A 15394-nucleotide genomic window follows, 5' to 3' on the forward strand; every position below is an offset into this window, starting at 1 on the left:
TTCTGTCAGAAAGACTGTTCTACTTTGGTGAGCGCTGCAGATCATTGCTCTTACCTCAAAAGATCTCCAGCGAGAGTCAAGAGTGAGCATGAAGAAAGGGACACAAGGGCAGACAAGATGGCTGAGCTAATGCTGAACTTTTATTCCGCCCAAATAAGATTATAGTGAGTTCACATAAGCCACAACCTGAAGAGATTTCACTCTCCATGCTCTGAATAATACAGGAACTCTTACAAAGCAAACGCTCAAGGTTCACGCTGCCGATATTTAAAGAAAACACTCTCGTGCAACCAGATAGATCCTGTACAGCCTTGTATGTCTTAATAAAACCCTTAATGCCTGCCCTGATTACTTGCTAATGCAGATGCAACACTCTGTGGTAGACCACTGGAGAAAATAGCAGCTTGGAATAGCTTGCTGGTGAGATGCAGATACCAGGGAATTGAAAGAATCAAAGACCTTCACAATCTGCACAAAGTCGTATCATTAGATTCTTACGACTGCAGGCAATGAAACATCAGAGCATCTATTCTTTTATAAGGTACTCATATTTGCAGTGAGATAAATATAACATACTTTCACTTTTTGAGGGTTTTTGCTGCAAAATTATGAATTAGTTCTATGAAAGGTAAACATGAGCTATAGCTTCCTAAGTCAGAATGAACTGCTGGCAACAGAGTGTGTCAAGGGACTAAAAAATGTGCCTGAATCAGAATCAAATAATTAGATCATTAGTCAAGCCTAATTACGATTTAATTGCATGCTAAAGAGATAGTTCAGCCACTGGATTTGGATGTGTTGGACCTGGAAGTTGCTGGACGCCAACTTCTGAAGAGACAACTGGACTACAGGTAGAACAGTGAGACAAAGAGTACTGGTAACTAAATCGATCAAAAACAAATTCCCATGAGCTCATCCAAGCATTATCTAAGACCTGGACACTAATGCATCTCACTTTCCCAGAGCTGACAGCACAATGAAGAGTTATGGAGGCTTTGGAGCACGTCTACATACTGGTCCAGAAGGAGAACGCGCCATCAGGAACTCATCGTACAGTCTTGCTGAATTTCTGATCACCTGAATTGGGGAAACTTTGTGCTTGTAATTCTAGTCGCCAGTGTACCAGCAGAAGGCGGATTAATCCTCCAGAACAATTCGGGTCCATACAGGCCAGGAGGAAGTTGTGAGATGGTGCATTCAGGCCACAGCAGGTGGATCGTTCGTATTAAAAAATTTTATGATAAACTGCCTAAATATATTATTTAGGTCTCTATCTTCATGTTTCTGTTCAAACTGACATTTTCATATAAATTTGCCTAGCTCTGCATTATTTGGCCTAAAATCGTCTCAATACTGGCCTCCTTAGATCGACCAGTGCATAACCACACAGCAAAAACACAAAATATTACCAAATACTTTTGGTCTAGTGTCTAGTGAAAATATCTCAGTACACTTGAAATACAACAGCCCCACTTGGCCATGGCGCTCAGTGATGCTTAGCTCCGCCCACTTAGGACTTTTACAAAACTTGTCAGGGACTATTCTTCCACCAGGGGCTGGTTACATTTTAAGAGCAATTGTTTGATGTCAAGTTCTATATGTCCTTCCTGTGGTTTTTATTTTTGTCATTTGCTTGATGAGTGATGGCACAGTTTAGATTCTCCATTCAGCTTATTTGGACTGATTATTAATAAAGATGAATAAAAATTAAACACTATTAAGATTAAATATCAAAATGGAAACCACCTTCCTGGAAATTTGAGAAACTTTCACCAATAAATGGTACAATTAGCATAAATTGGAGCTGATATGTAGATAAATGTATTATTCAATGGGCTATGAGCTTTCAAAATCTGTTAGACTCCTGCTATGTTATTTTATTAATAAGATCACAATTTTAAAAAAGAAGTCATAAGTTAAAGACATTAAAGTTTGAAATCTGAGCTGACGATATTTCTCTGAACTCAACGAGTAAATTAGTGTTTGTTTACAGCTGAGGAAGACGCTCAATAGTATTGAACAGCCTCAGATTCAGTCCATATCTTCATGTTCAGACGTATGGAAGTCACATCAACTCAAAGCGAAGAGGTTTCTAGCAGTCTGCAATCAGTTGCTATGGGGACGAGAAAGACCTTTATAATTATAGTCTAGCCGTCCTTTTTATTAACAGAAGAAGGGGTGACGGTGCTGGCCGATATCAGCTATCATTGTGACGTTTCATTTATGTTTCAAAAGTGCTTTTACACCAAGTGCTGCACAGCTCTTTGTGTTTCAGTGCAGACAGACTCTAATGAAGAGGCTGCTGAAGCAACGGATTTAGAGAAATGAACACAAAGTCTGGAACCTGAAAATGCTGGAAACTGAAAAGTAAACATTGGATAACAATCTACAGAAAGAAGAGATGAATTTCAGACATAAGAGAGCATCTCAGAGAGTGAGCAGAGGAGGAAAAAGGAGCCTATGACACTTCTGACACAGGATTGGGAAGTTAAGAGGGAGGATTTGTTGTCGACTTTGAAGCTCTGGAGCGGAAAAAGATCCAAACAGGTTGGGTGGGAAAGGATTTATTTTCAACCACCAATCTGACTGATGAAATCCGCTTTGGTATATGTTCTGATTCCCACACAGTCCAAACCTCATATCTCAGCTGAAATGATTAGAAGGCAGCCTCTAAAAGGAAAATGTTCGCCTATGAAAACCTTTCTATAGAGAAAATCTTATAAACTGATCAAACACACCAACTGTCATTGTTCAGGTCTCTGAGCCACATCTCCCATTAGCATTAGACGTGCGAGTTTGTTGTGGTTGTATTTACCCAGAATGCCCTGCGCTACAGTCCACTTCCTGCTTTTGGAGTGCTCTCTGGTCTGCTTGCATTCACATTATGCATTTAAATCAAACAGCACCAAAGTTCACTTTTTTGGTCCACATCAGGAGTTAAATTACATTCTCACACCTCCCCAAATGAACCGGACTTTCTGTACAAACAAACTACAGTTGGATTAAAGTGGACTAAAGGAGCCTGATGGAAATGCACCCTTAAATTTCCAGTGTTATCAGTTCTTTCAAAGTGATTTTTTAAAAGAAATTCTAAACAAATACTTTTAAATTGAATATAGGACCGATATGACAACAGAGCACAAGCAGAGAGAAAAAAAGGAAAAGCCCATCAATTTCTGAGTTAAATATGAAGCTTGTAAAAAAATACCGTCTGGGAGCGTGCTGTGGTGGCGCAGGGGGTTAGCACGCCCCACGTTTGGAGGCCTTAGTCCTCGACGCGGACATCGCGGGTTCGACTCCCGGTCCCGACGACCTTTGCCACATGTCTTCCTCCCTCTCCTCACCCTCCTTCCTGTCTGTCTACTGTCTAAAAAATACGAGCCACTAGTGCCGCAAAAACTCTTCGGAGAAAAAAATGAAAAAAAAAATAAAATACCGTCTGGATAGACACAGATAAACAGTCTAGTGAATGGATGAATCCATTTAAAAATATTAGTTGATTCTTCATCATTTTTAGCCAAAGTTATTCAAAGAATCCCTGTGGAAGGTTCAAACATTCACAGGCTCTGTGAGCTGTCAGTTAGCTGTGTGTTATAGCCAAATGCAGCGAATTCACCCAAACCAGTTAAAAAAAATAACCATCTATTTGTACAACATTACAGTGAAAACAACAACTGCTTCACTCCGAAAAGAGCTAAAACTTTAATTTCACTATCAAGAACAGCAACTGTCAGACATGGTGTGTGTCCTTGAAGGTCTTCCTTTCTCAAACAGTGTGTTAAAACTGTCTACCACCTGCTCTACCACCAACTGCATCGGTTTGGTGGGCAGCGAAGCCCAGCAGGCTACATACGGCATGTTTGTGTTCATCTGACAACAGATTGGTTGTCACCATATTGCAGTGTGAACTACAAACATCCAGATTCACAAAGCAGACATGACCTAAGAAACTGTACTAAAGATATATACGGTATATATATATATATATATAAACTAAAAATTAGGACCATACACCCACACTTCAAAGTATTTTTGGTCTAGTTTCTTGTGCAAATATATTAGTCCACTTGAAATAAGACTGAACTAATTTAAAAGTAATATCTCAGCGTGCTTGTATTAAATAATTCCATGATATTGGTTAAGAATACTATGTTCACTGGCAGTTTCTTTCACTTGTAACAAGTCATATATCCCATAACTAGTGTTTTTAATTCATATTAGGTAATTACTTACCTAAAACAAGCTCCTACAACTTGCTTCAAAGTTTCTTGTACGTTAGTTGTCTTATTTCCAGTCCACTAAGATATTTGCACTAGAAACTAGACCAATAATACTTGATAAGATTTAATTTATTTTACTGTTCATGATGAATTCAGTTTAAAGTGAACTGAGTTGCTGAACTAAATGCACTTTTCTATAATAATCTAATTTATTGAATATGTGCATATGTCAAAGTATACAAAAATAAACCTAAAAAATGACACTAAAACACGCCAGCAGACAATAAAGCCTGCAGACTGAAGGGAATGAAGGTCACTAACTTGTCAAAGAAGTAGATTTAGGAGAAAATCATTCTTTATGTTACATGTAATTTCATTCTGGACGAAAGCACTTTGTATAATTCTCCATGTGAAAGGAGCAACAAGCTGACTGATGGTGTTTTTGACTTCACTTAAAGATGGTTTTCAGTAAAAGTCTGCGTCGCCGGCTGCAGACTGCGTCCATCCCACGGCATCATCATTATAGGTGCTCAGCTGCAGCCGTCCATCTTCTCTGATGCCGGCTAAACATTCATTTGTATGCACGCTGCTCCGTTGTTTGGGAGCCCGCCACCATTTAGAACAACAATTTTTATGCTAAGTGGCAATCGGTCATGTTGTACCCTCTCAGGGACGTGACGGAGGAAACAGACAGAGGTGGGTGTGCAAAGACAGAGAAGCAGGAAAATGAATGGCAATGGTGAAATACTCTGAACCAATTTAGTTCATTTTCTGTTGATTCTCTCATTAGATCCAGTTTGTAATACTTTTTACTGTACGATAAGTTATATTTATATTGTCTATACTAGTCTTGTTGTATTCATGCTTGGGTAAAAGTTCTATCTTCTGTGGGTCAACCATCTCTTGATCTATGAGTCAAGTACTGCAAAACTCTAGTAAGTAACAAAAAGATTGTCCAGGTCAAATTCATGTTACTAAGACGGTCTAGCTAGTGGATATTTTTATCCACTAGCTGTAGTTGAAGATAGAGTGGACTAAAGGTCTCTAAAGCTAAACAGTTGGTTCATCTTCCCCACCTTTCCCTCAATCATGAGCTGAGTTTCCATTACAAATGTGCTTAAAACTTTGTTGATAATCCATTAATGTCAATTCTGCAATTGTGGTGTTTTCTTTAAATATTAAATGTAATTAAAATCACGCGTGAATAAATTTGTTAATGCGATAAGTGAGATAAATTTGTTAATGCGCGGCATGTTAAAAATCGTGCCGCGCCACCTTCCTCTAACTGCTTCCTGTCGTCTTCTTCGCTTTTTCCACCGGTGGCAGCATCCTGTCGAGTCATGTGACTCGTGTGATGGGTCTCTATTGCAGTTTTGCGCAACACAGCCAAAAAAACAACTCATCCTAGTTTGCAACATTTTTTTTTACCAGATGTCATGAGATTTATTTCAAAATTGCTATGTTTCCATTAAGCAAATTTATTTTTGTAATTTCAATTTGCACAATTGTTTGGCCAATGGAAACAAAGCTGTTATAAGATTGAAACTGTCACAAAAACCAATCAACCTATCCAACACCATCACGTTTCCACCACTTAGCTTAAAGATGTATCATTGGCCATCAAGTTCAAAAGACTTACTTGACACCTTCAGTTGTTCCCCAATCACAGTTTAAACAAGAACACTGGTCACCAAAATCAAAAAGCTTTTCCAACATTTTAATTCTCAACCAGTCGTAGTCTGGGCAATTAGTCATCAATGCCAAATTAAATATTAACATCTTAAATTCTCTACCAATAAAAGTCTAACACAGACCACTGATCATCAAAACCAAACTGTCCATTTACCAAAGTACCAAAACCAAACTATTTCCATCTACCATTTATAGTTAAAGACAGAGTGAACTATTGGCCACCAACTAGTCTACCCAACTCCTTTATTCTGTAATTGTTCCCTAATACACATAATAACAGTTACATTGATCAAAGTCAAATGGTTTATCCAATACCTACACTTTTCCTCTAATTGGTCCAAAACTGAAACATTGGTGACCAAACCAGTGACTTCTTAGCATCAATTAGCAACCTACCTCAAACTCAAGTCACTAAGTGAATTCTGGGTATAACAACCAGCAATCAAAACTCAATAATATAGTCTGAAGTTTCATCTTCAACACTTTTTCTAACTCTTCTATGGTATGTTAACCAAATCTGAAAATATTGAAGCTTATAACATAAGATTTCTCCATGGGAGAAGGGAGAAGAGAGCTCCTTGCTATGCACATTTTGTTTTTTGCTCATTATTGGTGCCTTTTCTTCTGCTTTGACTTCTTTTTCAGAAATACCATCTTAGTTTTTTCAAGCTAAGGGTAATTTTCTCAGACATCTGACAGCAATGAAGTTATAAAATGTCTCTAAATGCTACCATTTCACTTGAAGATGATTTTAAAGTATCTTAAGATCACATTTGTCTTTCTTGACTACATGTTCTTCAGGATTTTGAAGAAAACAATGAAAAGAAAAGGTCAAAGCACTTCTTTTTCCATGTATATAGGAAGAGAGAATGAGACATTGCAGGAAGTCTCTCAAACTGGGTTCTAACTCCAGAAGCATTCACCCAATTTTGCAGGTGAAATATTCAGGGTGAAATGGGCTATTTGGTTTCAATCACTGGAAATAACAGGTGAAATTTCAATCTGAGAATCACCAGTCACCTGAAGAAAACCTGAACAACAATTTGGAGTTGCTTAAACTGCTGAACACAGAATGCACAATCACACTGTGAGAAACACCAGCAATTAGCAGAACGAGCCAATTTGCATCAAACAAACATTTATCTGCCAATCAGACCTCTAACCAGATCACAACTTGTATTACCTCGCTTTGTTCTCCCGAGGAGTTGATTACAGTCATTAAAACTCTGCAACATTTTTACATTGTGAGTAAAAAGGAAGTAAAAACCTCGTTTTTTACTTTGACTTTACTAAAATGCGATGATGTGTCACATTTAAATTTGTGATTGTGGGGACTCATACTGAGTGCAATCAGTGAATAAACTGGACAACACTGTTGTAATGATTATAGAGACACCCATTACCCAAACTGCCAGTGTTCAGTGCTAAGCAAGAAGAGAAAAACAACTTTTGTTGTTAATTAATTCCTCTCTTTGTTTATTTATGGTAGGAGGTATTTTTAAGCAGAAACATTTTGACTGGAATCCAATTAGACTTGTCTCCATTTGATCACAACCTAAATAACCAGTAAATTGTGTATTTCACCACTTGTCATGTTAAACAAATGCAAATTGCGCTTCTGAATGACATATCTGATGGTGCAAATGAGCTGCAAATTAACCATTCAAACTATAAATGATACAACAAATTTGTATGTGGTACAATAAAAATAGTGCCCATATGTTTTAAGTAAAAAAGTAAATAAAAATAAAAAAAGACATTTTTTATTTGTCTTCAGTATGCCAGAAACAGCAAATAAACATTAAGTTTTCAACATGTTGATATATTATGTTTTACATGCTGAAACACAACAGGCAAAATCATATTTACCAAGCTAATAAATACAACAGCTGTTCTTAGTATGAAAAGTTACATTTTATATGCTCAAACAACATTAGCATGCTGATGCAAATTTAAATATATACTTTGCATTGTTGAAAACTAAGTTCAAAAATTCCCTAATACGCAGAAGCAGCTGGTTATCCCAATCCCCTGCTTATTAATGTGTGTAGTGAAAAAACTAGAAGCAGAACTGGTGAATATTTTAACCACAGATTGTCATTCTGAAGAATAATAGAGCATTATTATGCAGAATTTTTAAGTAAAACAACACCAAGACACATGGAAAAACAGTTTAAAATTACATTTGTTCCAAAGATAAATTACCACAAATGCTAAGACGTTTTTAGTCTGCTGAGTTTTATTGTTCTACTCATGTTTCAAAGTCAAATCATATTTCAGAGACAACAAGTTTGTTATCAACCAGTCTGTCAAAGGAAACCTTATTTTGTAAAGAAAAAAAAAGTCTCCTGAATATGCCTGATTCCAGTATAAGTCATAAACCACACTTGAAAAAATAAAGGTCTGCAAATCTGTATAAACTGAGATACAGGAAGAGCACAGAGATACTTAGCAGTAAGTCTTTAAAGACACAGACTCAGAAATATAGTGTTGATTCAATCTTTTGTAAAATGGTGAATCATCCATTCAGAAATGTTGGTACTGCTTGATTCAACCATCCAAATGTACCACTTATAGAATTATGATGCATGTTTCACATAAATAATGTAAAGGTCAGGTAAAATGTGACATGACTACTATGATTTCAGACACTTCAAAACTATTGAATATGTATCTGATTTAGAAGCACATATGAAAGTTGCACAGATATGATTTTTTGGGGGATGAAAAAGTCAAAATTGGGCCATTTATGCTCCCACATAAAAGTCGTACATAGGTACCATTTGCCTGTTGTGCCTTAGTTTACCAAGATACACATCTTATGTAAACACACACACACACATACACACACACTGCAATGCACTAACATGAATTTACTCACAAATGACAAACCTTTACTTCAAGTAGAAAAGATGTCCACTGCCATCCATTTTACATCTGATCAAAACAAGTCGTCCTCTAAAGACTTATGTTTAAAATTGCCACTTTAGTTTTATGTTTTAGGGGGAAAAGCATCTAACCCAGAGAGGTTATGTAGCAGCAAGGCACTACTTATCAAATTCATTGATAAACCAAAATATTTCTCATCAATGATCCAAGAATAAACTGCTGCCGTCCATCAATCTACAGACAATTTTTAAGCACTGTTTCTAAGGTTGTTTTTATGAACAGTAGAAACCTAAATGATAGTACAAAAATGAGCAAATTGTGAATTTTGAATAATATATGCCCTTTAACAAGGCCATGCACAAATGTAGCTTGGCAAACCTCAATGAACTGAAGGATTGATGGGAAGAAGCAAGGGCCAAAACTCCTCCACAATTACTTGAGAGGCTAATGAAGTTTCCCAGAAAACCTCAGTTATTGCCGCTGAAGGTGGTTGGTTTAAAAACTTTGCCATGACAGTAATGTGTGAAAAACCAGTGAGAATGAAGAAGGGTGCAACATTGTATCTTCCTCCAGCAAACCTCTAATTAAGATAAACGGGCGTTTTCTTCCTGTGTTTGAGCCTGTGGAGCTTCATCACAAAGACTTAAAGGGAAGCAGATAGGAAACAGCAGCCACATTAAGTCTATTTGGACGTGATATTTAAGTTGTTTATACACTGTTGTATACAACCTGTCTTTATGCTAAATTACTGCAGTTTATATTAGTGTTTAATGTTTGCATCTTCTGAAACAGAGTAAATGCAGTGTATTCCCATGAGAAGTCTGCACAAAGAGAAAGATGTTCAGTATATAGACTGATCCCATCCCACAATTGTAGAGCTGCAGAGTGTAAACATATCACTGCAGACATAGGTGAAAACCTGAAGCTGTCTGCAGATGGAGACGGTCAGTCGGGGACGGGGGGGATTAGATGTTTATAGCTGTGACTCTGTTCCTAATATAACTCTGTGTGGACCTGCAGCTGCTGTGGGACCAGAAACAGGTGGGATGTTTGACATGTCCGAGTCTCAGAGGAGCTCTGGCAGTCTTCCTTGCGGCAGCAGCAGAGAGATGAGACAGAAAACAGAGCTGGCTGGAGATTCACACTTCTCTTCATTTAACAGCACCACACACAACCATTACACAGTCTTTAAAGGGGATCTATTATACTCAAGTCACGTTTGCAAATTTTTGCACTTTCACTTGGGTTTCTGCTGCTTCTACCAAACAGCCCAAGCACTTTAAAAAACACTCAGCCATTCTGTGGCAATAAGTTAATGTTTATTTGGTGTCTGGAAAATGAGCCATTCCAAAAGCCACACGATTGTTAAGTCACATTGCCCTGTTACCTGGCAACCCCAGCAGAATTCCACCCATCACCTAGCAACCCCGGAGACCAGCAGCTCGTTTTAGCGCTGTATAATGGTTGCTGGAAAAGACAAGTGTTTTGTTGCTGACATGCCATCCAAAAACCACTTGCTGAATTCTTGTTGGCTGTGCAGGAGGCGCCACTTCTGCTCTTCAAAGACATATGGTTGTATAATTATGTATCTGTTTGTAGCCTTTTTTCACATAGCGAGTGTAAACGTTGAGTTAAGAGTGTGGCCAGCAGCAACTTCTTTGGATTTAAAGTGACAAGAGGCCCTAAAACAGCTCATTTTGAAAGGATGAGCAAAATATGCAGAACTGACCAGACTAAAATCTCAATATTTAGGAATGATTTTGTACAAAAAATGTTGTAAACATGTTTTTTATAGTCCATAGACCCATCCTAATCTGTTCAAGGAACCATAGCAGGTCACCTTAAAAAACCGAAAGCTTGGAAATGATGGAAAACCACAGCAAGCATGAATAAAGCTGGTTTGAATCAAAGCCTGAATGATAATCTAAAGTGACTGAAATTGCAATATGTGTGTTACATTGTCTGATGCATAGAAATATGATAACGGACTTTTCTTCAAGCTGTGTATCTTTATAAGGCAAACAAGAGCAGAAATCCATTTTTGGACCTCTTTCCAAGTTTTTTTTACAAACATGTGCTTCAAACTGTTAAAGTTATGAGGGAAAATGGTCAGACAGTTATTGCTTTTGTATACAAACATCTTTATGTCTATGAAAATAAGATGCAACCTGCATGTTTTAATGCCATGATGCTCTTCAAAATGATTCATCTATTCAAGGTAAAACATGTTGAAGTTCAATCAGATATTAAACATCTTAGTCCAGATTTTAGCCTACATGAACCAAAGGGCTGCTCTCCATTTTCCTTTTTTTGACTTCTATTTATGTTTCGTCCCACATACTTTCAGTTCCCTTCTTTCTTTTAATCTGCTTTAATGCCCTCTTTGTTGGTGCTTTCCTTCCTTTTCCCATTACTCTTTCCTTCCTTATTTCCTTATAAAAGTTTACATTTCACTTCATCCACGTTTCCTTCCTTATAAGTTTGCAGTTATGTCATTCCAAATTCACTCTTTGTGATGTTAATCACCAACTTTAACTGCTCTTTTGATGTTGGGGTCAAAGGTTATGTAAGCTCAGCACCAGAGTCCATTTCTGCATACATATGTTTTTAAAGTAAAAATTCCATTTCTTTAAGCTTAAATGCAGTACTCTTTTCTCTAGGAGCGTCAACAACAAAAACTAATTTAGAGACATTTAAAAGTTACAGGCCCTGTCCTGCACTACTGATATTAAGAATTAAAGGTACCTAACATATGAAAGACCTTGCTTGACCCAGAAAATAAGTTATGCATAGACAGAGCAGGAGCGGCTGTCTCATTTAAAGTTTGTGATTTGCATACTTCATCTAGTAAACTGTCCTCAATGAAGAGCGCAAACTCTCTGTATTCCAATAAGCGTAATGAAGCGTGGCCAGACGATGGTTTCGTCAAGCTTGCAAAGGTCTGCAGAAAATCTCAGACAAAAAAAAGGAGGGATAATGAGATCTTCTGAAATCTCTCTGCGGTATATCTGGTTCTGAAAGTTTTCCAAGTGGAGATAAACAAATTCCCAAAGCTGCAATTTTAGGAGTACAGGTCATATTTTTTTTAGATAATAGGTGGGTACTCCAAGAAAAAACACATCAAATCTTTCAGAAACACACCTTTAGGGACAGCCTGGAGGTTGTTTGGAATGACAAGGTATGCAAAGAAAAGGTTACGTTGAATTTACCCATGAGTAATTGGGAAAAAATAGATTTAAACGGATTAAAAGTGCTCCCATAACCGTCTTATATAGATAACAGGAACAGTCTTAGCACTACAGAAGCTGATGTCAACAGTCTTCCCTATCTACTCTTGAAGGTACAGCTAATAATTGCCAAAGAAAATAATTGAATAGTACTCCTAGACTGGCTGCTTTGCAAACACCAGCCAGTAGTGTTTCAGGTAGCATTTAGCTTCCCAAGGTGGAAATAGGCAAATTTCCCCTAAATATTTTGGAGTTATGGTCCTGAACCAACAGTCATCGCCCAACTCAAAAGATCCAATCAGACACTTCCATTTTTCCCCATCAGCATATCCTGGTTTTACTTGAGGGAATTCCATCTTAGCATCAATAGCTGCATTTTCACTATCCATAAAATTGTGCAATTTGGAATCATAAAAATAAATTAGCTTGATTGAAACATGCCAATATAAAAAAAGCAATGCTTTTCACTAAAAATTGTTTCCCATTGGATGAGGTGTTTTTTTTTTTTTTGCTGCATCAAAATGAAAACACCCTTTTCACATCAGAACATTAGTTCACTTTGCTTTCAACTAAAAATGGTAGATAACATAAAGTGCTGAACAGTTTAGCTTTGATGATCAATGGTCTGTCTTGGAAATTTATTGGCAGAGGAATTTTGGTGATCAGTTTTCACTGGGGAAGAATAGAAGGTGTTGGGACAGGTTGATTGGCTTTTGTGACTAAAGTTTCAGCATTATGCACTAGCTATGTTTAAATTGACCACATACGTGTGCAAACTGAAAATAAAAATACTGAATTTGCTTAGTGGAAATATGCAAATTTCAAAAATATGTTTTTCCATACAAGGTTTTTGCACTAAGTTGAGGTGGCTATTCAGCTGCAGCAAAATATTGTGTCTTTTGCAAAACTGCAATGGAAACACTTTTTTCACATCACGAGTCATGATCAACAACTGGATGATACTACTGGCAGAAAAGATGACAAATACCTTTTCTGGTCTTTGTCAGGGAATGGTAGGAGGATCATGTGAGGCATGTTTTCTAATGATTTGTCGCATGAACAAACTTGAATTCAAGTGTGATTTTAACTGAGTTTCTTATTTAATGGAAACAAGGCAATGGGGAATTCGTGTTTGTTCGACATTGGTGGAGTATAAAAGTTTTACACACATTTGTAATGGAAATGCAGATAGCATCTTCTCAGATTCAGCAACATGTACAATTCAACAACCAGAAAAACTCCAACCCTGATGGGTATCACCCTCAGCTGGTGTTGGGTCGTGTGTCTGTCCCTCCAGAGTAAATCCAGACAGTAAGCTACAGTCGGTCACTTGTTGTTTATTTATAGCAGCCTGTTCCCCAGGGGTACAGAGTAAATGAAAACCAAATGTTGTGGGGAAATGTGGCAAGCAGCCCACCCGCTCTTTGGTGAAAAAAAGGTTGGATTTGGTGCCAAACTTCCTGGGTATCACTCCTCATGTCGATTCATCTATGAATGGGAGGGTGTAACTCTGCTGCTCTCAGGGACTTTTTGTTTGTAAAGTGGTGATTAGATTTCAGGAGCAGAGTAAAACAGAAGCAGAGCAAAGTGAAGGAGGAACTCTGCTGTAAGCTGGAGTCCCACCTCCCCGCCCACCAGCAATCACATGGAATGAGCATTCAAAACAAGACACTGAAACAAACTTACCATGTTTCCTTTCCTTTGCGTCTCCCCCTCCTGTGATGTACTTCTTTATTTCCCTTCCCTCTGGGCTCCCGGTGAGATCTGCTGAAAGCCGACGAGCGTCAGGCGGATAAAAATGGAACGGAGACACTGCTGAGAAGCTGCATGAGGCCTTCACTGACCAACTCAAAGTCAAGGCAGCCACCTCTCTCCTTTTTTTCCCCTCCCCTCTGACTTGTTCGACTGTCAGCTTTTCCAGCAACAAACCACTCCCCGCCTCCTCCAAACCGAGCCCCTGAGTTTGGGAGCCGTTTCCTGGACGCTCAGTGACCCTCCTCTCTGACGCTTTCCTTTTTTCTTCTCTTATTGCTCCAGTCTTGTGTCTCCGAGCTGCAGCTCTGCCTTCCTTCCAGATTTAGAACACATGTGGGTTTCGGGTCTCAAGTTTAAAGAGGCGGGACTCACCCTAGAGTGTTATTTTGTCATAACAACCTCCTTTATTTTCCTTGTCTGCTGCCACCATGCTTTGTGGGCAAATACATCAGGCACAAGCTCCGGCCAGACGGCAGGAAGGTGCCTAACTGAGTGAAATGACCTGGAAGTTTCTCAGTAGCTGCAGTTCAAATACTCTAAACTGTTGCAGCAATGAGCTGCAGTGCTTCCTTGAACATGTAGGTATAGACATATGGACAAAAAAAAAAAAAAAAAAAACAGAAAAAAAACATCCTCATTACATTGTTGTTCAAAATCATTCTTAGATAATGAGGTTTTAGTTGCTCCGTTCTGCCTGTTTTGAGCTCCTTTCCTAATGAGCCGTTTTAGGGAGTATGGTCACGTCAAATCCAAATAAGCTGCTGCTGGCCACGCCCCCCGACTCAGCGTTTAAACTCACATGTAAAAATGGTTGCAAACAAATGCACAATTGTACAACTGTACATCTTTGAAAAGCATTAGCAAAGCCTCCTGCACAACCAACATGAATGGAGCAGACGGTTTCTGGATGGTAAGTCAACAACAAAAGACTTGTCTTGTCCAGTAGCCAGCTGTTTCTATGTAACGGTGCAGTGACTGATTGTCAGTCAACAATCTGAAAGGTTTTGTTTTCCAGACACCAAATTTACTTAGTGCCAAACAATCGTCTAGACTGGAAAAAAGTGCCCAGGTACGTTTTTGGGTCTTCATTACAGTCTTCATTAGAAAACACTTAGTGTCAAGTGCTTTCAAATTTACTTAGTCAAGCTTTATAACAGCAATTAAACGCAGATTTGGGTGTACTTCAGAGTATAAATGATGGTCCTAGTTACCAAAGACCTTGGAAACATTGATGACCTTGTTTTGCAGCTAACATTTTTGTTAGTTTAAAAGTTCTTAATTTATTTAATGTATTCTTGAATTGTTGCCAGGGGGAGGCCAAATGGCCCCTCGGCCACATTTTAAACAACCTTAATTTAGAGCACTTATGCAAAGAAAGACTGTGAGAGATCCACCAATCTTGTGAAATGTTAGAAGAAAAAAATGAGTGGTAGAAGTGGGTTGTTGCTGAAACATAAGATTAATTTAAATTTTTTCAGACTGTATGGTAGTTGCCAATAAATTTCTGTAGGCGGGCCTCAAATCTGCAAACAAAATAGCCGATATCTGCTTTCATTCTTTTTTCTCTCCCTTTTTTGGCATCAAACCAGTGTGGTTTTGGTTGTTCTTCTG

The 15394-nt window shown here is 38.1% G+C and overlaps 1 protein-coding gene across 2 annotated transcripts in view; it reads right to left on the reverse strand.

The window, feature by feature from the left end:
* sgcd (sarcoglycan, delta (dystrophin-associated glycoprotein)) overlaps positions 1-15394 on the reverse strand; it is a 154967-nt gene that overhangs the window by 101910 nt on the left and 37663 nt on the right. Inside the window, exon 1 of one of the 2 annotated variants that reach the window (XM_028031271.1) lies at positions 13715-14085. The exons of the other annotated variant lie outside the window; for it this stretch is intronic. Coding sequence (XP_027887072.1) covers positions 13715-13717 — 3 coding nt within the window. The 5' untranslated portion in view covers positions 13718-14085. Of the gene's footprint in view, positions 1-13714; positions 14086-15394 lie in introns of those variants that run through there. 2 annotated transcript variants of the gene reach the window in all.

The sequence above is a fragment of the Xiphophorus couchianus genome, chromosome 11 (assembly GCF_001444195.1).
Source record: "Xiphophorus couchianus chromosome 11, X_couchianus-1.0, whole genome shotgun sequence".
In the NCBI taxonomy this organism is placed as follows: domain Eukaryota; kingdom Metazoa; phylum Chordata; class Actinopteri; order Cyprinodontiformes; family Poeciliidae; genus Xiphophorus; species Xiphophorus couchianus.